The following is a 23,139-nucleotide window of genomic DNA, read 5'->3' as shown; positions in this document are numbered from 1 at the left end:
CATCAGTAACTTATCATCTTAGTCATCTTTCCCACACTGCATCACTTGTCCTTTTCTGCATTAAGAGACCTTCATGATTACATTAGACCCACTGGAATAATCCAGCATAATCGCTCCATCTCTAGAGCGTTAATTAAATCACATCTGCAAAGACCCTTTGGTCATGGAGCATAGCATCCTCGTAAGTTAGGGTATGGACAACTTTCGATGTCCAGACTCCATTTACATAATGTTCAAAAAGGTGTGGGGGAAAAGCTATTCAGAGTAATCTATTCAGAGTAAGTAGTATTTGGCCTTTGGGAGACGTACTGGGAGTTTGGATAAACTGGGAGAGTTTTATTTCCTCATCTGGGCACTAGTGATGCAGGAGTTCTTGTTCATGAATATTAACTACCTATATACTCAGATTGTGGCTGTTTCCCTGAATATATGTTTTGCATCAATGAAAGAGCTTACTTAAGTAGACAGCATGTCTAGACACACAGTCTCTTACTTTTATATAGATTTTCTTCTAATGGGAAAAAAATAATAATTACAAGCTGCAGCGTGTAATTTTTTTCACACTTGGAAGTGCTCAGAGATTACTTCTGACTCTCACTCAGAAATCACTTCTGATGAACTCAGGGAACCATACGTGGTGTTGGAGATCAAACCTGGGTCTGCTATGAACAAGGCAAGCACCGTACCAACTGTACTATCTCTCTGTCTCCAAAGCATTTTTTAAAGTTTATTTTAGTTTTGGTTTAGCCACACATGGCAACACTCAGGGATTACTCCTGGCTTTGCACTCAGGGATCACTCCTGGAAGTGCTCAGGAGACCATATGGGATGCCGGGGATTGAACCTGGGTCAACTACAAATAAGACAAGCGCGTTACCCGCTGTACTATCTCTTGGCCTGCAGTGTGTATATAGAGGACCTGAAGAAGTACTCTCAGAGATTTGGGCAGAAGGTCTAAATGAGAGTTCAGGAAAGGCCTCAAGATGACATTTGGAGGTGACATCTGAAGGACCAGATGGTGCCAACCTGCCACAGTCTGGGAGGAGGATGGAGAATGTTCCTAGCAAAAGAGACAGCCAGGTCAATGCCCTGGGGCAGAAAGTACCTGACCTACCTGGGAAGTGCTGAGAGACCAGGTAGCTGAAGTAGAGGGAGGGGAGGGGAGTGGGAAGTAGCATTAGGGTAGCAGGAAGGGGCTGAGGTTCCCCAAACCATCAAAGAGAGTCAATCAAAGGTCTTTTCCTTTCCATCAATAAAATATCACTCAAGCAATTTTAAAATGAGTTCCACAGTCAGTTGCTCAACCTATAGGGGATCACAGTGAAAGAATCTAGGATCTCCTGGACCAGGGCAACAGTACAGCAGGTAGGACATCTGCCTTGCATGCAGCTGACCCAGGTTAAATTCCCGCATCCCATATGCACCCCCTGAGCACTGCCAGGAATAATTCCTAAATGCAGAGCTAGGAGTAACCCCTGAGCATTTCTGGGTATGGCCCAAACACCCGCTGCCCCTAAAAGAAAGAATCAGTCTAGGGGGCTGCAGAGATAGTACAGTGACTCAAAGATCAAGTAAAAAAAAAAAATCTAGGGTCTAAGGCCAGACCCTGTAACACTCAGAAACTACTCCTGGTTTTGCACTTAGGAGCACTCATGTGCTCAGCAAACTTGCATATGGGGGGCGGCCCAGGTTTAATCCCTGGTACCTCACAGCTCCCTGAGCACTGCTGGAAGTGATGTCGGGAGTAGCTTCTGAACAACACCATGTCACTCCCAAGTCCCAAAAAACACCAGCAGCTTTGGTTCAGAGGGAAGGTGTTGGGTCAGGAGGGGCAGGCTGGTAATGAGAGATGATGATTATTTGATGATAGAACTCAGTGAGCATCAATTGATGGAAGCAGCAGAATCTGTGCTCCCTCTCCCTTCCAGAACCAGGCGAGGGGGGCTAACGGGTGTCAGTGACTGAGATGGGGACAGTGAGTCTAAAGAGCAATCTGGAATCCGACCAGGACTCCAAGACCAAGAGGAATCTGTCCAGGACTACAAGGTCAGTAGGATTCAAAGATTGCAGCTCTGCCTCTCTCCTGACCATGCTCCCCATTCGCTCATTTCCTCCGGCAGCCCTGCAAGAGGAAACAGGCTCTCATGAGCCCCAAGAGGTTCCCACAGGAAAGCAGGAGCACAAGACTGAGGGCCAGGGCCTAGATTGCCTTGATGTGCCATGAAAGTGCTAGCAGGGTTCCCTCTAATGAATATACGCCCCCGCACGTGACCCCACATGAACACAAGTCCCTGAGGCTGAGGATGCTTCCAGAAGGAGACTGCCCATGCAATAAAGTGTTTCTGACTGAGCACTGGGCAGGCTGATTCAGGAGGCAGAAGCTGGTGGTGCCACTATACCAAGCTGTCCGCGAGCCTCTCTGGGCCTCTCCACAGGGCACCGAGGATACAAACCCACAACAGGTGGCAAGTGCCAGCCCGTGGCCTGACTCAGTTCATCAGAACCCCAGGCTAGTGACCCAGTCCCACCCCAACCCACGTCTACCCATCCCCCACCCTCATCCTTTCAAGGCCGCCCTTCCCATTTCCTGAACTGTTCTGGGAGGAAACCCCGGTTGCCTTGGATGGACATCCCTCGGTCTGTCCGAACCACCAGCCAACAGCCCTGACAGCAAGTCCAGGTGCAAAGGGATCGATCGGTGCAACGGCTCTAAGGGGCACTGTGCATTCCGTCGTGGGCACCGCGGGGAGGGACCCCCAAGCACTGTGCTGGGAGTAGCTCTGGAGCTGCTGGTGGTCCCCAAAGCAAACAACTGCACAAATCCTACACAAACAATAATAAGAATGATCCGACCCTGCAGCGTCGCTGTCCAGAGCCAGGGGAGAGCCAGGCCTGACCCCACGCCTTAGGCAATACGACTCCCCTTATGATGGGTCTTCCACGCAGGAGGACAGGAACGCTTCCCGGAGTCCCCGGAAACACAAACCCACCGCCCAGATGCGGGCCCAGAATGCAGATGGGAACCTAAGAGTGGGATGGGGTTCCCCAACGGGACGCGTTGGTACAGGCATCCCCGCATCCTGCGGCCCCGCCCATACCACGCCCACCGGAAGTGACGGCATTGCGCGGATCGCGCTGCCGCGAAGGGTCCTGGACGTTCTCATCACCCGGAGAGTGGGGCAGCTGCTAAGTTTCTTCCCCACCACCACCACCCCGCACGCTGGTACCTCTCCGACCCAAGTCCTGCGCGTCTTGAATGGAGGACTAAGAATCAGGAGTCACCAGAACACCTTCCTGGGGGTCTTCATTCCCTCCTTATCCCAGATGCGTCATTCCAGCACCTGGCCCCCAAGGCCGTTCCCCGCGATGATCTCGCCCCATCCGGACACCACCCCCACCCCCTTCACGGGTCTGAGGTCAGCGCCTGGCGGGTTCAGGCGCCCAGTCCAGTTAAATGAACGAGGTCACCCACTGTCCATCCCCCCTCTTCTCCCAGACAACGGTCTGCTTTGAAAGAGGAATTCTTTGACCTCCTCACCCACCCTTTTCCCAGAGTCTCCCTCCCCCGCTCCCTGCAGTTTATGCATTTATGATAAGATTTTTTTAAATGTAGGAGTATTGCTTATGATAAGTTTTTTTTGGGGGGAACCCACACCAAAGATGCTTCGAAGTTCGTTGCAGAAGTTCTGGACCGTCACAAGTTTCAAACCTTGACCTCCTGTCTGCTTTATGTGTGATTTGGCCCAGAGCTATCTTTCCAGCTCCTGAAGGCTATGTTCCAATTGGGGGGGGGGGGTGCAGGGAGTTAAATCCAAGGCTTTAAAACTGTGAAGCATGCTTGCTATTCCTGAACCACATCCCTGGCCAAACCCCGGTAGTTTACACTTTTTAGGCCTGTTCTTGCGAGAGAGACAGGTGCTTGCGGGAGTGTCCCCTGGGGCCTCACACCGCTCCTTCAACTCCCTCTGGACTTTGTTGGCAAATGTCACTGAGCTAACAGGCCAAGTGCTTGGATCAGAGCCTGGGTTGAGTTCTGTGATCCTAAAAGTTCATGTTCACTTTTAGGATCACAGATACAAGTTCTAACCTAGAGGACCATCTATACCTCACACCTCAGCACCCCCCTGCCAGCAGGGCCCCTTAGGTGGGCTGGAGACATTTGTCTAGGAACTTCTGTTTCCTGGTGGTGTGTAGCTTCAATGGAAGCCAGAGGTCTGGGCCGAGAAGCCCCCTGAACTCTTAGCCCCCTCCCCAAGCTGCCTTTGCTCCCTGGGCTCTTACTGCCTCTTGCAGACCCCCAGCTCAGCACACAGCCCCCCTCCCCAAGATCTATTGGTCTCTTGCAGACCCAGAGCTCCCACAGGGCATGAATGAAGAGCTCCCACAGGGCATGAATGAATCATGGATGTCCTGTTCCACAAGACAATCAGGTTCTGTGGTCCTGTTCCATCCTTCTTCACCCAGGCACAATCCACCTATCCCAACAGGAATAATTTTTTTTGGGGGGGATACTTATGGCTCAGTATTTGGGGGCTCCTCTTGGTGGTGCCTGAGGACCAGGTTGGGCTGGGGAATGCAACTAGGGCTCCCTCATCACAGCGTGTACTTTCCCTAGTGAATATCTCCCTGGCTTCTTGAAAGGCTCCTAAAAGAACTGGAAATGGGGCTTGGGGAGGTGTTACAGGGGAGAAGGTTTTCACCTTGCTCATGGAAGATCCCCGAATTCATTGATTTTCGGGGGATTGGGGCCCTAGCAGTGCTCAGGGCTTATTCCTGCCTCTGCACTCAGGGATAACTTTTGGTGGTTTCGGGGGACCCTATGAAATGCCAGGGATTGAACCTGGGCTGGCCGCATGCAGGGCAAGTGCCCTACTGGCTGTACTATTGCTCCAGTCCCAATGTTTTGTTTCATTTGGGTGGGGGTCTGAATTTGATCCATGTACGATGCCCATGAGCCTGCTGGGAATTATCTCTGAGCACAGAGCCAAGAGTAAGCCCTGAGCACCACCAGGGGTGACCCCAAAAGCAAAAATAAATGGAATAAAGATGAACTAATAGTATGCTAAAAACACAAACACAGGGACCAAGCGCTAGGGCAGTGGGAAGGGCATTTGCCTGGCAAATGGCTGACCTGGGTTTAATTCTGGCATCCCACATGGTCCTCTGAGCCATGCTAGGCGTAATCCCTGAGCGCTGAGCCAGGAATAAGCCATGAACACAGCAGTGTGTGGCAAAAGCAAGCAAGCAAGAAGACAAGAAAGGAAGAGAAAATCCAGGGCACGTGCCCTTTGACACAGCAGGAGAGACGCCTAGGTTGAGTACACAACTGTCCTGTGGAGTTTGCTTATGCACTGACATGGTGGCATGCGTGTCCCCTCTCCTTCCCACCATCTCTCTCGCACTGCCTCTGTGACATCCGTTCCCTGTGTAGATGGTGCATCCTTCATTTTTCACTGTGAATTTCTATTAAAGTAACACATTGAAGTTGCTAGGATTTCCAAGTATTGAGGGTTTCCAGAAGCTTCCAGACACAGCATGCAAAATAATGGTGTGGGGACAGTGTAACCGTTTTTGGAGTCAGGGTTGCATTTGGGCTTTGCCCGGCAGGGCTGGGTATCCCAAGATCATGCCTAACAGTTCTGCTTGCAGGACCAGGGGTCAAACTCAGAATCTAGGTCTGGAGATACAACAGGTAGGGCACTTGCCTTACATAGGGTCAACCTGGGTTTGATCCCTGGCACCACATACCAGCCTCCAAGCACTGCTAGGAGTGTTCCCTTAGAACACAGAAGCTGGAGTAATCTCTGAGCACTATCAAGTGTGGCCCACAAACTAACCAAAGAAGCAAACAAAAAAACCCAGAATCTTGCAAAAGCCAGGCAGAAATGCAACCTTCTGAGCCACATTCCCAGTACTGGACTTGCTATTTTATTTTTTAAGCAATTTTTTTTCTTTTTGGGTCACCTCCGGTGATGCTCAGCGGTTACTCCTGGCACTCCACTCAAGAATTACTCCTGACGGTGCTCGGAGGACCATATGGAATGCTGGGAATTGAACCCGGGTCGGTCGCGTGCAAGGAAAACACCCTACTCACTGTGCTATCACTCCAGCCCCCAAACTTGCTATTTTAACTTTGGTATTCACTAGTTGTTTGATAGGGGCAAGTAACAACTGTTTTGAGCCTCAGTTTCCCTGATTGTAAAATGTTAATATCTACTCTCACGTAACATGTATCCTGAGTTAGAGAAATTATCATCAACACCATAATTACTGTGACTTTTTATTATTGCTAATTTGCTTCTATGGAAGGCTCTTTGGGCTAAACCAGGAACTATTGTCCTTGTTTCTCTGTGAACTGATGACTTGTCAAAGGCAGGTCTGGGCACTGTTTGTGGGGATGCATGGGCCCCAAAGGACCCTTAGGGAGGGCGAGTGCCCTGAAATGAGGGAACCCAGGGTACCTCTGGCTGTTATCAAGCCAGGAAACCTTTCCTGGAGGAGAAACACGAGTCAGCGCTTCCCTGCACAGAATGAAGGTGATCGTGGGGCCGAGTAACCCAAAGCTGCAGAGACAAACGGATTTGACAGGTCAGAAAAGGAGGAAGCTTCTGGGTGAAGGGATTGTTGTTGAAACAGTATATGCCCGGAAACTCAATCCTAAACGTCTTTGTAACTTTGTAATTCACGGTGATCCAATATGAGAGAGAGAGAGAGAGAGAGAGAGAAATAGAGAGAGAGAGAGAGAGAGAGGAGGGAGGGAAAGGGGGAACCCAGGGAGAGGTTCAGAGAGGGGAAGAAAGGTGGGGAGGCCGGGCTGGGGAGCAGCGCCCGGGACAAGAGACGGGATGGGGAAGCTGTGAACCACAGGGGACAGGCTGAGGATGGGCCGGTCACAGGAGAGCTGCGGCCTGGCTGGCAATGCGAACCTCGGATCCGGGACGACGTTCCGGCGCCGGAAGGGCGCGGGGACACGGAGCCGCAGGCATCGGCCGGGCCCTCCCCGCACCGAGTGGCAGGGAAGCGCGCGGGGCAGGTGCCGGTCCCCGGCCCAAGCGCGGCAGATGCGGGGCGTGGCCAGCGGGAGGGGCGTGGCCTACGAGGCGTGGCCGGTGGGGGCGGGGCCGACGCCGGCCGGAGGGCGGGGCGCGCCGCTCGGCGCCTGCGAGAGCCGCGGGGGCCGCGGAGCCGGAGCTGGATCCCTAGCCCGGGCTGGGGCGGGAGCCGGGGCCGCGGCTGGGCCGGAGCGGCCTCGGGCGCGATGGGGTCGGTCGACTCCAAGCTGAACTTCCGGAAGGCGGTGATCCAGCTCACCACCAAGACGCAGGTGCGTTCGGGTGGCCCCCGCCCCCCCCCCCCCCCCCCCGGCGTCCCTGCTCACCTGCCGCGCGGGGGGAGGGGGGATGGGCAGGGCGGGGGCTGCGCGAACTTGACTCGCCGGAGATGGGGGGTGGCGGGCCAGGGGGCCGGCCGGCCCGGAGGGTGGCGCTGACGCCGGGGCTGGAGCGGACTCCCGGCTCCATCCCCGACCCCCTCCCGCCTCCCGCCTCCTCTCCCGGGAATATTCCTCTGCCCGCAGCCGCTGCCGCCGCCGCCGGCTGACGTGTGCCTCCCGCTCTCCCAGCCGAGCTTGCACCGCCGCCGGCCGCCCCCCTGCCCGCCACCCGCACCCCCAGCCTCGCACCCCGGCCTCTCCCTTCCTCTCCCACCCTTGCACCGCGCAGCTTTCCCTCTGCCCCTCGGTACCCGCGGGTCCCGGCGCTCCGACCCGGCTGACTCAGTGCAAACAAAGCCTAGCCGGCGGGGAAACAGCTGGTACGCGGTGGTGGCAGCAGCCGGGGGCCGGGGGGTGCTGCCCGCCCGGAAGGCCTGGGGCTTCCTGGAACCCCAGAGTGAGGTTGGCTGACAAGGGGACCCGTTCCCAGATCTGGTGCTCCAGGGGAACCACTGTTCCGGGGGCTCCTCCGAGGCCCAGTGCTGAGGATGGCCACATTCCCGGGGGCCCCTCGCCCCCAGGTCGGGGATACAGATGCCCCAAGTGACCCTGAGTGAGCGGGGGTGGGGTCGGTGCCTTTTAGCCTTTTACACTTGCAACCTCTGCCCGCAGTTGGGGTCCCCCTCATAGGCTCTTGCCCCTTTACTCCTCACCCATAGAACCAGAGAGGCCCAGCCTTCTCCCTCCAGACCCCCCACTTTCAAGGGAGTCAGGACTTGTGGCCATCTGGAACTTTCTTCCTATTGTTCCTTACTATCACTCCCGGGGGCTCTGCTCTTAGCTGGGGCTCTGCACTTAGCTGGGGTTCAGGGGGTTGAGTCTCCCCGAAGTCAGCTGATCCCCCACAGACCAGTCAGCTGCCCGCCAGTGCCCGGGGCCTCAGAGAAGTCCAACCCGCTGATGGGCATCTGACAGGCCTGGCTCTGGGTGGGTGTGGGCACTGGGCTTTCTCTCATGGTCAGGGAGATGACCCCCTCAGTGTGGAGCCACTCAGGGAAGCAGGAGGGAAGCAGCTGGGACTCCCGGGAGTGGTGCTCTGGGCTCAGCCAGTTCAGAGCCCCTGGACTCTGGGCCCCCTGGCTTGGCTCCTCCCTCCCAGAATGCCTCACTCTTGGGTCTCCCCAGCTGCCCTGGCCCAGTGGAGGACCTGAGTTAGCCTGGGGCTGGACTAGAACAGACAAGGCCCAGACTCGCTGCAGGGAACCCCAAGCCAGAGGGGCTGCCAAAAGGAAGAGACCCTCAGGGTGGAAGGGGGTTTTCCTGGGCACCTGGTCTGGCAGCCCAGGGAGGACAGCCCGGGACAGCTCCCAGGCTGAATGTGGAGTTTGTTTGGGCAGCAGACAGGCTGCTGCCACACCTTTCTGTCACCCCCTCCCCTCGCCTTCCTGAACTGTATCCTGTTTGCTTCCTGCCTGGCTGGCTGGGGCCTACCCCTGCCCCCTGGATCCGTGGCCAGCTGAGTTTCCTGCTCCTTCCCTGGTCTGCTCCCAGACTCATCCTGCTTGGACATGTCTACCTCGTGGGCCTTTTGTGAGGTGCTGGGACGCCCACTCAGGCTGGAGTCCAGCCTGCTCCCTGCCAGACAGGTTCGAAGGACCCCCTGAACCCAGGGCGAAGGGGCTTGCCTTGCCTGTGATCTGCCCCCGTTCCATCCCCAGCTCCACATACTGTCTCCTGAACGCTGCCAGGAATGATCTCTGAGCACAGAGCCAGGAGTAAGCCCTGAAGTACGGCAGGTGTGACACCCCCTCCAAAAAAAAAAAAAAGAAAATCAAATTTTTCAGCAAAGGGGCATCAAGCCTGTGCCCCTGGCAGTCTGGCTCTGCCCTGTCCAGCCAAGTCCTGAGATTTCAGAAGCTTTCCTGGGCCAGCTTCGGCCGAAGTCACTCTGGCCAGAGCTAGGTCAGGTCCCTCTCTGGACATCGAAGGGACCTGTGACCCCAGCCGACCCCTGTAGCATTAGGCCTGCCAGGCAGAGCCAGGAAACGGTCCCCTCTCTGAGGCAGTGGGGCCAGCAGAAGCACCCTGAGCTGGGCGTGAGGGAGGGGAGTACCCTTTCAGGTCTGCCCCCTGTAACTGGGCTCTGCTCCTGGGCCTCCTCATTTCAGGTCTCATTCGGGGGTGACTCAGGCCTGATGAACTAACCAGGTCAGAGGTCAGAGGTCAAGGTCACTCGCATCCCCAGAAGTTTTGCCCCCTTTGGGAGGATTGTGGGGAAATGTCAGAGGTGGGGTCTTCTCAGAGGGGATCCTGGTGGGAAGGGGGACTCTGGAGACCTTCTGGGTTGATCTACATCCCCTAAGCCTTGGTGAGTGAGTGTTGGAGGGTTTGAGGGCCAGCCAGCCCCAGCCCCAGGCCTCCTGTAGCCTTTGTCCCTGTCCCCAGTGAACTGGCTCTTCCAGTTTCCAGATAGAGCAGGCCTGATGCCAGCCTCTGTCCTGGCCACCAGCAGGCCTGGGACTCGAGGGAGCACTGCTTGGGGAGGGGGCCAGAGGATTCCTGGGTGAACTTGGTGACTCCACTTGGGCCACTCCATGGGACGCCCAGCCCTGACAGTGATCAGAGGGATGTCTGGGGTAATTACACCCCACAGCTAAGCAAATGTTGGCCACACGCCTGCCATCTGTCTCCACTGACACCCTACTGCAGGCTGCTGGGTCCCAGAGAGCAAGCCTGGGGGTGGGGGGCTTCTTGGAGGAGGAGGCCTCAGAGCTTCCTGTGGCTCTGTTTAATCACGTCTTTGGGTGTATAGGTTTGTTTCCCGCTAGTTCAAGTCGCACATTCTCTCCCTGGCCTGTGACAGCAGGTTCCTCGCAGAAGAGGGTCAAGTTAGCGTTATAGGAGCCTGACTTCACTATCCCTGCTCCCAGCCCTAGGGCCACATCTCAGCTCTTTCCTCCCTATGGGTCTCACTATGTGAGACCTCACTATAACAGTGGCCCCTTAGTAAAAACCTGACATGCGTGCCTCAGGTTCCGCCCTCGGGAGAATTTTTTGTTGTGTTGTCTGGGATCCACGCAGGTTGTCCATCTGACAGCGTACGTGTTCACAGGGTCAGGCATACTCCAGGGCCCAAGGAGGGCTGGGGGACCCTGAAGGGGCAGGGCATGGAGGACAGGAGGGGGTACAGTCTGAGTAAGACTGTGGGGTATGGATTCGGGAAACTCCACACGTGCAGGGCCGGAGCCATCATACAGCAGGGAGTGAGTTTGCCTTGCATGTGGCCGACCTGGGTTCCATCCCTGGCACCCCGTATGGTCTTCTGAGTTGCCAGGAGTCACCTAAGCACAGTCAGAATAAACACTTGGGCACTGCCAGGAGTGTGACACCCCCCTCCAAAAAAAAACCCATGCTCTTGTGTACATGTACAGTTGTGAGCATATGTCCACATGTGCATGCACATTCTGGGTATTCACTGTGATGCACACGTGCTTGTTGTGTTTTCTGTGAAGGTGTGCATGTACATGATTATGTGTGTGAATGCTTGTTTACAATATATTTTTTTGCTTTTTGGGTCTCTCCCAGCGATGCACAGGGGTTACTCCTGGCTCATGCACTCAGGAATTACTTCTGGCCATGCTTGAGGGACCATATGGGGTGCTAGGAATCGAATCTGGGTTGGCTGCGTGCAAGACAAATGCCCTACCCGCTGTGCTATCGCTCTAGCCCCTGTTTACAATTTTTCATGTGCTCAGGTGTGTATGTTAGTATGAGTTGCATGCATGCGTGCACACGTATGGACATGATTGTGTGTAAATACAGGTGTGCACGTTTTACAAGTACAAGTATGTGTGCATGACTCACACATCCATAAGTGCATATATATGTGCACGTGTGCAAGCAGGGAGGTGCGTGGAGGTGACCTCTTGGCTGAGTGTCTGCCGAGTTCTGCCGAGGTCTGAGCCACATCTAGTGGGCCCTAAAGTGCCCTGAAGTTCTTGGCATGACCTCAGTGGGCTCTGCACTCTGCTAGGGGTGGAGCTGGAATCTGGGGGCGGGGCCCCTGCAGAAGGGCCTGGACTGCAGCGCTGGGCACTGGTGGCAGGAGGTGGCCCTCAAGTACCGAGGGAAGGATTGTTTAGATTGGCACCCGTGGGGTATGGCAAGGGAGGGTGGGGCAAGGGGAGCTGCGTCTGTGAATGGAGAGGAATACAGGCCCCCTTTGTCAACTTCCTGGGGCAGAGGGCACAACCTGGCTCTGGCGCCTGGGTACTTAACATGCCTGTGAGCCTGAGGCCCAGGGAGGGCGGGGGAAGTCTGGGCTGTCCAGAGGAGGATGGGCTGGTCCCGGGCCACACCAGCCTCAGGTCGAACTGGGCCCCTCACTGTCCATGTGCTTGCCCGCATGTGCTGGCCGGCTCTCCGGTGGGTAAGCACCTCCTGGCGGGGGCAGGCCCAGGACTCTGGCAGGGGGGCTCCTTGGCCGTAGGCGGGGTAAGCTCGGTGTCACTCTGGACTCTGCTCCCCCCCACAGCCCGTGGAAGCCACTGATGACGCCTTCTGGGACCAGTTCTGGGCTGACACGGCCACTTCGGTGCAGGATGTCTTTGCCCTGGTGCCTGCGGCAGAGATCCGGGCGGTGCGGGAGGAGTCGCCGTCCAACCTGGCCACTCTGTGCTACAAGGTGAGGCCTCCAGGATGCCACGCATGCCGCCCTGTGCTGGGCAGGTTCCCGCTTCCCTCCTCCCGCTTTGGGCTGGGGGATAGGGGCCCCTCTGGCCAAGCGCCATCCCCACCCGTTGCGCGTGGTGCTCCTGTGCGGCTGCTCCTGCACGTGGTGAAACTGAGGCTGGGGGTGGCGACAGCAGGCTCTCCGGGACGCTCCAGGCTGTCCGCTTGTCGGGGTGTCCAGACCCCGTCGCCCCCTCTAGCGAGTCCCGCGCTCCTCCCCACAGGCCGTGGAGAAGCTGGTGCAGGGGGCCGAGAGCGGCTGCCACTCGGACAAGGAGAAGCAGACGGTGCTGAACTGCAGCCGGCTGCTCACCCGCGTGCTGCCCTACATCTTCGAGGACCCTGACTGGCGGGGCTTCTTCTGGTCCACCGTACCCGGCGCTGGGCGAGGCGGGGTCTGTAGGGGCAGGGCTCAATGGGCGGGGCCTGATGAGATGGGTTAGTGGGTGGGGCCTGAAGGAGCTGTGGGCGAGGCCTGAGGATGGGTGGGGCCTGGCGGGCGGGGCTATGAGCAGGACCTGAGAAGATGGGATTTATGGGCTGGGGCTGGAGGGTCTGTGGGCAGGACCAGATGGGAGGGGTGTATGGGCGGGGCCTGGGAGATGGGGCTGGTGGGCCTGGTCTGGCGAGGTGGGATCTGGGGGAGTGGCCATGCAGAAGGGTCTTTGCAGGGAAAGAATGGGCCACCTTCCCCCTAACCTCTCCAGGACAGGGAGGTGCAGGAGGAAAATGTTGGGGACTCCTCCACAGGGGCAGAGAGAAGGTAGCGCTGTTGAGGGCACGCTGCCCTCTCCTCCACCTGGGCAGCCCTCTGGTGATTCCCAGCTGAGGATGAGGCCCTAGACTTTGGGGGACCCAGTCTGGCCCTTCCTCGCTGCTCCCAGTCTGCTTCCCATTCTCCTGTGCTGCTTCGGGAGGTCCAGGGGCTTCAGGATCCACTTCCATTTCTGTCTCCTGCACCTACTTGTTCATGTGCCCCAGAGGCCTGGGTCCTTGGGGCTAGAGTAATAATAGAAGCGGGTGGGGCATTTGCCTTGCACGCTGACATCCCTAGTTGAGTCCATCTCTGGTGCCTTATATGGTCCCTTGGGACCACCAGGAGTAACCCCTGAGTGCAGAGCCAGGAGTAAGCCCTGAGCACTGCTGGGTGTGGCCCCCAAACAAAAGGAAAACAAGAACAGGGAGTCTGAGCCCCTTGCTGTCCTCCAGGCTTTGGGGCCACCGCCCCTGGCTAGCCACACTGAGGCGGCCTGTGGACTGTCCCACAGGCAGAGGACGACGACGAGAATGCCCGGCCGCTGGCTGAGTCCCTGCTGCTGGCCATTGCCGACCTGCTCTTCTGCCCTGACTTCACTGTGCAGAGTCATCGCAGGAGCACGGTGGTGAGAGTCCTGGGCCCCACACTCGGGGACTGGGCAGCGGCTGCTGGGCACACGAGGTCCCCGGGAGAGGGGTGGCTGGCACGGCTGGAGAGGAGCCAGCTGGTCCCTCCCAGCCCTGGCCGGGGCAGTGGTACAGGAGCCCATTGTCTCTGCCTGGGCAGGGCCGGGTGTGGGGCTTGGACCAGGCTGTCCTGGCCCTGTCACTTCCTGTGCTCCTCGGCATTGACCTTGAGGAGGTCCACTGTGCCCCTTGTCCCGTCCCCCTCATGCTCACCAGGGTGCCCCCGCCCCACCCCACCCCTTCCCTCACTCTGCTCCTCAGACTGGATTCAGCCAGGGAGAGAAGCGGACCAGGAAAACACCTCCAAGGTCCGAGAGCTTCTCTCCCCGCCTCCCGTGTCATGGCACTGGCTTAGAATATGGGGGTCTCTGCCTCTGGGGGTCAGGAGACTAGGACTGGCCGCTGCCCCTGCCTGATCGCTCCCTGACCCTGTCCCCAGGACTCTGCGGAGGACGTCCACTCCCTGGACAGCTGTGAATACATCTGGGAGGCGGGTGTGGGCTTTGCCCACTCCCCACAGCCCAACTACATCCACGACATGAACCGGTGAGCTCACAGGGCCCCAGTGCCCCCGCCCCCAGGCGCCTGCCTCCAGCGCTGCAGGGATAAAGTGGGGTCCCTCCTTCTCCCTGCTTGGATCTGGTCTGGCGGGGGTGGGGGCTACCTTTCCGGGGGTGCATTCGGACCCGCAGGCTTTGAAGCTACTCACTGGTCCCCAGGATGGAGCTGCTGAAACTGCTGCTGACCTGCTTCTCAGAGGCCATGTACCTGCCCCCTGCTCCCGACAGCGGCAGCACCAATCCGTGGGTTCAGTTCTTCTGTTCCACGGAGAACAGGTGAGGCCACCCCCGCACCCCGCTTTTCCGTGGCCTTCTCCCGGTTGAGTCCGTCTGAGGGGGCCGTGCTGCCCCCTGGTGGCCGCAGTCTCGCTCTGCAGCCCAGCTGCGGGCGCTGTCCAATGTGCCTCGCTCGCCGCCTCCCTAGAGCCGCGTTGCTGGGGGAAACGAATGTCGGAGGCAGTTCCTGTTGAATGCTGTGCTAAATCTTTCTTTTGTCCGTACCTTCCCTTTTCTTGTGATGAAGGTTGCACACACGCGGTGCCACCGCTCACGCCCCTCCTGGCGGAGCTGGCCAGCGACCCTCACGGTGGTGCTGCTGCGATCGCCCCCTGCCGGCCACGGGAGCGCAGGGCAGGCACTTCCCGGGCCCCCAGCTACGCATATCAAACATCTCTTGTAGGGACCTTAAAACGGGGTGGGGGGAGGGGCTTGGGCTGGAGTGATGGTACAGCGGGTAGGGCGTTTGCCTTGCACGCGGCGGCCGACCCGGGTTCGATTCGCGGCATCCCATATGGTCCCCTGAGCACCTCCAGGAGTAATTCCTGAGTGCATGAGCCAGGAGTAGCCCCTGTGCATCGCTAGGTGTGTGACACAAAAAGCAAAAAAAGAAGAAAACAGGGGCTTCTCCGGGGGTCTGAGCCTTAGTACAGTTTGCCCTGTACTCAGCGGATGAATGTTCAATCCCCAGCACTACTTATGGTTCCCCCAAGGTCCTCCAGGAGTGATCCCTGAGCTCAGAGCCACCATGAAGCCCTGAGCACAGCCGGGTGAGGCCCCAAATAGAAAATAAATAAATGAGAGTTGGGCCTCTGAGAGTTGGTCACGTGGGGGATTGAAGCACTGTCAGATGCTTCAGATGATGGAGGTGGTTTGGGGACTGCACCTGGAAGTGCTCAGAGCTTACTCCTGGCTCTGTGCTCCGGAATCCCTCCTGACAGGGCTCTGGGAGCCATCTGGGGTGTGTGCAGGTTTGCACCCCTGCTCTCTCCAGTCTCTGCATTTCCTGCCCCTGTGTTTGCCACCTTTGTTCACTTCTGACCACTTTGCTTCAAGTACACAGTGATGCTGGGTGGTTTCCTGGGCAGTTTCAATGGGGAAAGAGGGGGGGGAGGCAGATACAGAGAGCATCCTCAGGGTGGGGGAGCCTGGGCTGTGGGGGTGCCGTGAGTGCGTGGAGGCGTCCAGCGGGATTTGGAGCAGGTCTGCCCCTCCAGCTGCCTCTGCGGTGCCTGAGGTCAGCATCCCCAAAAGTCACCGTCCACCCTCCGCCCACCCATAGTCTCCTGTTAACTCTGTCCCACTCAGGTTTTCCCAGAAGGAAGGAGCCCAAGGTGACTCTTCTACCAGTCGCCACCCAGGGGGTAACCGGAAAACTTCCTGGAGGCAGTGGTGTTGATGTCATGCTCTGATGTTTCATAGTGGGGGAGGGGAGATAAGAGTGTGAATTTAAGGTCAGGGAGATGGTGCTCCTGAGCCTCTCTGGGTCTCCGTCTCCTCACCTGTAGAATGGGCCACTGAGGCCTGGATACTGACCATCTCTGAATTGAGTCACTCAGCGGCCCTAGCCAGGTGCTTGAGTACAGGCTCTGCTCCCCAGGAGAACCCACCTTCCTGGTGGACCCCCAGCCCCTTCTCTGAAGCCCTGAGGGGAGCATGTGCCCCCTCCTGAGCTGCCCCAGGTGAAAGCATGTGCACCCCTGAACTCAGGGATCACCCCAGCAGTGCTTAGGGGACCATGTGGGGTAATGGGGATAGAACCTTCCCTGCCATACTGTCCTTCTGGGCATTTGTGAATGAGCATCCTGGCTGACCCCACAGAGCAGTGGAGGGGTGGATGGGCGGAGCCTGCAGCCCTGCCCTCCGCTGCCCTGCAGACACGCGCTGCCCCTCTTCACCTCACTCCTCAACACCGTGTGTGCCTACGACCCGGTGGGCTACGGGATCCCCTACAACCACCTGCTCTTCTCCGACTACCGGGAGCCGCTGGTGGAGGAGGCCGCACAGGTGCTCATCGTCACCCTGGACCACGACAGCGCCACCAGCGCCAGCCCCACAGTGGACGGCACCACCACCAGCACCGCCATGGATGATGCTGAGGTCAGGCAGGACGGGGATGGGGGTGGGGGGCAGCCAAGCAGGGCCGCCTCGTCCAGCTGCAGCTCACTCACCCACTCTCCCTCCTCACAGCCTCCAGGGCCCGAGAACTTGTTCGTGAATTACCTGTCACGTATCCACCGCGAGGAGGTGAGTGGCGCCTGGCTCCAGCTCCTGTGGATTCTCTGTGGTTCTGGCCGGGCAGGGGACGAAGGTGAGATTGGGTGAGCCGTGTCCTGGCTCCTCCAGGGATGGATCACGGTGCCGTGGATTTGAGATACCCCAAGTGAAACGGGGGTGGTGGGAATCTGAGGTGATGGACTCCCCAGGGGTGGCAGGTAGCCCAGGAGGCTTCCTGAAGGAGGTGGTGCTGCCATCACACTGATGTTTCGGAGTCAGGGGGAGGGTTACCTGAAAGTGGATTTCAGGCCAGGCCGACCCCCACTCTTGTCCCTGGGGACCTCAAGGGTGCCTTCTGTACCCACTGAGCCCTCACCTCTATAGCTGTGACACAAGACAATGATGGTTCACCCTGAACTTGCCCCTCTTGTGGCCCAGGTGCAGCGGGGGTCGCTCTCAGGAGGACAGGACGGGGGTCGGAGGGCCAGAGGAAGGTGCTGCCCGCCAGTTCAGGGGAGAAGGGGCCCAGTCAAGGGGAGGCCTATGTGTGGTGTGTGAGCAGGGGCACAGATAAGGGCCATCCGGGACTGTCAGGATGATCTTGGTATCTGGGTTCCTCTCACTGCTGATGTGGGGGCACAGGGAGCCACAGGCCAGGGAAGCCTGGCGGCTGTAGGGGCCACTGGGACAGGCACTGCTGTCCCCCTCCCCGTCCCAGACAGGCCCCGCCCACCTCTCACCTCCTGGACCAGCCCCGCCCGCCCCTCCCCTCCTGACAGGCCCTGCCCTCCCCCTCCCTGTCCTCCAGGACTTCCAGTTCATCCTCAAGGGCCTGGCGCGGCTGCTGTCCAACCCGCTGCTGCAAACCTACCTGCCCAACTCCACCAAGAAGATCCAGTTCCACCAGGAGCTCCTGATTCTCTTCTGGAAACTCTGCGACTTCAACAAGGTGCCCCCCCACCCCCAGGGCGCACTGGACAGCCCTGTGGGGGGCAGCGCCTGAAGGACTGGCAAGGTGGTTCAGAGTCACCCACTGAATTCTCCGATCCCCTCCCCCCCCGCAGAAATTCCTCTTCTTTGTGCTAAAGAGCAGCGACGTGCTGGACATCCTGGTCCCCATTCTCTACTTCCTCAACGACGCCCGGGCTGACCAGTGTAAGGGGAGGGCCTGGCGGGGGCGGGAGGCGTCCCTGTCCTGGTGCCCCTCGGACCCCGCCCTCACCCCCTGTTCCGGCCACAGCTCGAGTGGGTCTGATGCACATCGGCGTCTTCATCCTGCTGTTGCTGAGCGGGGAGCGGAACTTCGGGGTGCGGCTCAACAAGCCCTACTCGGTGCGCGTGCCCATGGACATCCCTGTGTTCACGGGCACGCATGCCGACCTGCTCATCGTGGTGAGTGGGTGCCCTGGCCAGGGTGTGGGGGGCGGGGCGGCGGGTCCTGGAGGCCGCGTGGACCCCACGACCCCCCTCTGCTCGCTCCCCGCTCCGCGTAGGTGTTTCACAAGATCATCACCAGCGGCCACCAGCGGCTGCAGCCCCTCTTCGACTGTCTGCTCACCATAGTGGTCAACGGTAAGCCGCCGTCCCCGCGACGGCCACCAGGGGCGCTAGCCCCCAGCTGACCGGCCAGCCCTTCCCCGCCCCGCCCAAACGCACAGCCGGCCAGGTGGTCCCTTTCTAGTAGTTAAAGAATAAAAGAGGGGGTGGAGCGATAGTCCGGCGGGCAGGACGATTTCCTTGCACGCACCCAACCCAGGTTTGATCCCCAGCATCCCTTATGATCACCCTCCAAGCACCACCCAGAGTAAGCCCTGGGTGCAGAGCCTGGAGTAACCCCTGAATATCCCTGAGTGTGACCCCAAAACAAGAACAAAAGAAACTGTCTAGTTAAAAACGCACATTTAGGATAGGGTGTTGTCTTGCATGCATGCAGCTGACCCGGTTTGATCCCTAGCATCCCATATAGTCCCCTGAACCACAGCAGGAGTAATTTATGAGTATAGAACCAGGAATAACCCCTAAGCATCACTGAGTATGACTACCCCCAAAAAACAAAAACAAAAACAAAAATCTCACATTTAGGCCGAGAAGGCACTTGCCTTGCACGTGGCTGACCTGGGTTCCATCCCTGGCCCTCAGTAGGGGCCCTGGAGCCCTTCTACGAGATCCCTGAGCACAGAGCCAGGAGTAAACCCTGAGTCCCGCTGGGTGTGGCCCCCAAACAAAACAAAACAAAGAATAAAAGAAACAGATGACTGTGGTTTCTTTAAACCACCTTGTCCCAAATATCCCATTATCTCAGCTTGTAAAATTGTCTTAAAGTAATTGAGAGGTGTAGAAATTTGTACACCATCTTCAAACCTGCACCCGCATGGAGCTTCTGTCAGCAAAGACCATGCTCCCAGTGCTCACCCCCACCCCCATGGCAGCTGCCCTACTGGATGGTGCAGTTTGTGTGGTTTGTCTTTTTTTGGGGGGGGTTGGGCCACAATCATCGAAACTCAGGGGTTAGTCCTGGCTCTGCACTCAGGAATCACTCCTGGGGGTGATTGGGGACCCTGTGGGGTGCCGGGGCTTGAACCTGGGTCGGGAGTGGGCGGGGCAGGTGCGCCACCGGCTGTACTGGACGGCACAGTTCGGATAAGTGCAGCATCCACTGATGCCGGGCCGGGAGATGATCAGGGAACCCCCAGGAGCACCCCCAGGAGCAACCCCTGAACAGGGAGCTGGAGCACTACCAGATGTGACCCCAAACCTACGAAGTTTGGGGGCCCAGAGACATTGTACAGTGGGGAGGGCACTGACCTTGCATACGACCAACCCAAGTTTCATCCCCAGCATCCCATATGGCCCCCCCAAAGCACCTCCAGGAGTGACCCCTGAGAGCAGAAGCAGGAGTAAGCCCTGAGCACCACTGGATGTGGTCTCTCCAAAGAAAGATTCTGAATGTCTGAGCCTCAGTTCCCAAGTCTGTAAAAGGGGGAGGTAGCACCATGTCCTACTCTCAGAAGTGTGGGAGGACTGTCCCTTGCCACTGGCCACCTGGGGGGGCAGGGAGGTACCCCATGCTGTCCTGTGGCTCAGTGGAAGGCATGGCTACAGCATGCTGAGCCTAGAGGGGGCTTTGTGGGGGCAGGGAGGGTTTTGCCCGGAGTGAGCTGACCCGTCCCCTGCAGTGTCCCCCTACCTCAAGAGCCTGTGCATGGTGGCGGCCAACAAGCTCCTCCACCTCCTCGAGGCCTTTTCCACCACCTGGTTCCTGTTCTCGGCCGCCCAGAACCACCACCTGGTCTTCTTCCTGCTCGAGGTGTTCAACAACATCATCCAATACCAGTTTGATGGTAAGCTGTGGGCGGGCCCCCACATCCTCTTGTCCCACTCCTGTGCTGGTGGAAAATGGCAGGAGGGAACCCCCCCAGGCTTCCAATAGACGGGGGTGCGGGGCTCAGCAGGAAAAAACGCATGTGCCTTGCAGGCCAGAGACCTGGGCCCCCACAATAAACAGGAAACTGAAACAGGGCTTACCCCAGCCAGCGGGCCCCTGACCTTTTTTTTTTGGGGGGGTCACACCCAGTGATGCTCAAGGGTTCCTCTTAGCTCTGAATTCAGGAATTACTCCTGGCAGTGCTGATCATATGGGATGCCAGGGATCAAACCTTACTGCATGTAAGGCGCATGCAAGGCCAGTGCCCTCCCCAACTATCGCTCCAGCCTTGCCCATGACTTCTGACTTAAAGGGAGTAATGGACTCCTTACGGCTAGACCAGGAGGGGTGTCGGGGGACCCCAGGGGAAAGCTGTCCCCTGCAGCCCACAGCTGACTGCCTGCCCCACACCGGCACCCTCCAGACGCCCCCCAGGCTCCATGTGGGGGCCCGAGGGACAGGAGGGTGCCCCTCACGCAGCTGCTTCCGGCCCACAGGCAACTGTAACCTGGTGTACGCCATCATCCGGAAGCGCGGCCTCTTCCACCAGCTGGCCAACCTGCCCACTGATGCGGCCGCCATCCACAAGGGCCTGCAGCGGCGGCGCCGGCCCCCGGAGCCTCTGTCCCGATCGGGGTCCCAGGAGGGCTCCCCGATGGAGGGCTCCCGGCCTGCTGCCCCCGCCGAGCCTGGCACACTTAAGACCAGCCTGGTGGCCACCCCAGGTCTGCCGCCCAGCAGTCCCGTCAGAGCTGGGGGGGCAGGGCGGCCCCCCATCTCAGTAAAGGGCGTGAGATGGGCAGAGGACGGAGCTACAGGGCGAGGACAAGCACTGGGGGTCCGGGAGGGAGAGGCGGGTGCGGGGAGAGGTGGAGTCCTCACCCCAGGCCCCCTGCAGGCATCGACAAGCTGACGGAGAAGTCCCAGGTATCAGAGGACGGCACAATCCGGTCCCTGCAGGCCTCAGCCGAGGTGGGTGCCAGCAGGGCAGCTGGCCATGCCCTTTCCCAGGGTGCTCCAGGGTGGACCCCAGGGACAGTGGCACTGCCCGACCTGGGAAGGGTGAGGTCCAGATCCCTCCCTGTGGCCGTGGCTACCTCATCCATCAGCCTTATCTGGGCTGTCAGCCCTGGCCCTGACCCTGTGGGAGGGCTGGGCACGGAGGGTGGAGGCCCAGGACAAAGGTGCCTGGCTGGGCTCACCCGAGCTATGGGAGCCAACCCTCCCTGACCACTGGCTGGACCGCGGGGCGACCTCCCCCCAATTCCTTCCCAGGACCAGGAACCCCCCCAGGCGTGGAGGGAACAGCGGCGGCTGTCCAGCGCATCCTCCAGCGGCCAGTGGAACCCCACGTCGGAGTGGGTGAGGGTCTGCCCGGGGCGCGCCTGCGGGCACAGCCCTGCCAGCGGCGCAGCCAGGCCCCCCGATTTCTGGGCCCCTCACCTCCTCCTGCTCCTTCCTCCCTGTCCGACTCCGGGGGTCCTGGGACAGGGATAGTTCCCGCCCCTTCGGAGGCTTCCCCCCACCCCCGCCCCTCCCCAGCCCGGGCTGTGGTGCCCCCTGCAGGTGCTCTCGTGGAAGTCCAAGCTGCCGCTGCAGACCATCATGCGACTGCTGCAAGTGCTGGTGCCACAGGTGGAGAAGATCTGCATCGACAAGTGAGGGCGGCCCCACTCAGCACGTGCGCATGCACGCATCCTGGCTCCCTTGGGCCCTGCAGGAGGGCGTGCCCTGCGTGCATGCTTGCGTGTGCTTGTGTGTGCTCGCACATGTGGGCTTGTGTGTATCCGGTTCCCCCAGACCTTCAGGAGGTAGTCCTGAGTGCATGTGCATATGTGCGTGCCTGCGTGCCGGCTCCTCCAGGCCCTCGGGAGGGCTAGCCCTGAGTACATGTGTGTGCGTGCGTGTCCGTGTGTGTGCCCGTGCACGCCGGCTCCCCCTGATCCTCGGGAGGGCTAGTCCTGAGTGCATGCGTGCGTGTGAGTGTGCGCGCGTGTGCATGCCGGCTTCCCCGGGCCCTCGGGAGGGCTAGCCATTAGTGCTAGTGTCTCGGACCCACTTTTTGGAGGTTTGACGCCTACGGCCAGGGTCGGAAGGCCGTCCCGCGCCTGCATGTGTCTGCGTGTGCATTGGCCGCACGAGCTCAAGGACACCCTCAGTGGGCTGTCCGGCCACCTTGGACCCGGTGTCCCCACAGGGGCTTGACGGATGAGTCAGAGATCCTGCGTTTCCTGCAGCACGGCACACTGGTGGGGCTGCTGCCCGTGCCCCACCCCATCCTCATTCGAAAGTACCAGGCCAACGCGGGCACCGCCATGTGGTTCCGGACGTACATGTGGGGAGTCATCTACCTGAGGTGGGTCGCTGTGCCCCACTCCCTCACCCGCCTGCTGCCCGCACCCTGCTGACCACCCTCACTGACTGCCCCCTCCTCCAGGAACGTGGACCCGCCCGTGTGGTACGACACCGATGTGAAACTGTTCGAGATCCAGCGGGTGTGACATGTCAGGGCGGCCCAGCTGCCCTCGGACCCGCTTTTGGAGCTTGATGCCTCCGGCCAGGGCTGGGCCACAGACATTCCTGGGGTGGACGGTGCAACTGGGCTCACACCGCCCCCAGACTGCACTCCAGGGGCACCCCGTCCTGGCCGCAGCCCCAACCTCTCTCCCTAGCCCGCCTCAAGATCCATTTCTGTGTGACCCAGAGACTCCGCGGGGTCAGTGGCCCAGTGGGCAGTGCCTGTTTCGGGGGCACCCTGCACCCTCTTTAGCCTGGCGGGAAAAGGAAAGCGTGGGGCCGGCGCATGCTCGGGGGCAAGGCCGCGGGAATCGTAGATATTTAAGGGCTGACAGAGAGGTTTGAGGGTTCCTCCTGACTGGAGAACCAGGGATGGGGGGGTCAGTCCTCTCTGCCCCCACCTGGATGGCTGGAGGGCTGAGCCGCCACCCCCACCCTAGTTGTTTGTCTGTACAATCCTTGCTGTGTACAATCTGCCTCTTCCCCAATAAACTCCCTCTCACACTCCGGCTCCCGGTGCTTGTTGGGAAGGGGTGGTT

The 23,139-nt window shown here is 59.1% G+C and overlaps 1 protein-coding gene across 1 annotated transcript; it reads left to right on the top strand.

Annotated features, from left to right (window-relative positions):
- Positions 1 to 7,130: 7,130 nt before the first annotated feature.
- On the top strand, positions 7,131 to 22,637 carry HID1 (HID1 domain containing). The gene is made up of 19 exons (XM_056137989.1): positions 7,131 to 7,324; positions 11,967 to 12,116; positions 12,388 to 12,558; positions 13,432 to 13,545; positions 14,046 to 14,152; positions 14,326 to 14,442; positions 16,320 to 16,542; positions 16,633 to 16,689; positions 17,468 to 17,608; positions 17,724 to 17,814; positions 17,900 to 18,051; positions 18,153 to 18,231; positions 19,836 to 20,000; positions 20,581 to 20,808; positions 20,982 to 21,055; positions 21,359 to 21,445; positions 21,650 to 21,741; positions 22,281 to 22,439; positions 22,521 to 22,637. The coding sequence occupies exons 1-19, from the start codon at positions 7,259 to 7,261 to the stop codon at positions 22,582 to 22,584; spliced, it is 2,337 nt and encodes a 778-aa protein (XP_055993964.1). The 5' UTR covers positions 7,131 to 7,258; the 3' UTR covers positions 22,585 to 22,637.
- The last annotated feature ends 502 nt before the right edge of the window (positions 22,638 to 23,139 follow it).

The sequence above is a fragment of the Sorex fumeus genome, unplaced genomic scaffold (assembly GCF_029834395.1).
Source record: "Sorex fumeus unplaced genomic scaffold, SorFum_2.1 ptg000128l, whole genome shotgun sequence".
NCBI classification, from domain to species: Eukaryota; Metazoa; Chordata; class Mammalia; order Eulipotyphla; family Soricidae; genus Sorex; species Sorex fumeus.
This window is presented reverse-complemented; position numbering and strand designations above follow the sequence as displayed.

Coding starts and splice junctions, on each gene's coding strand:
- HID1 (XM_056137989.1), top strand. CDS start 7,259: ATGGGGTCGGTCGACTCCAAGCTGAACTTCCGGAAGGCGGTGATCCAG. Junction 14,443..16,319: donor TTCTGTTCCACGGAGAACAG/GTGAGGCCACCC, acceptor GCTGCCCTGCAG/ACACGCGCTGCCCCTCTTCA. Junction 21,446..21,649: donor GGAACCCCACGTCGGAGTGG/GTGAGGGTCTGC, acceptor TGCCCCCTGCAG/GTGCTCTCGTGGAAGTCCAA.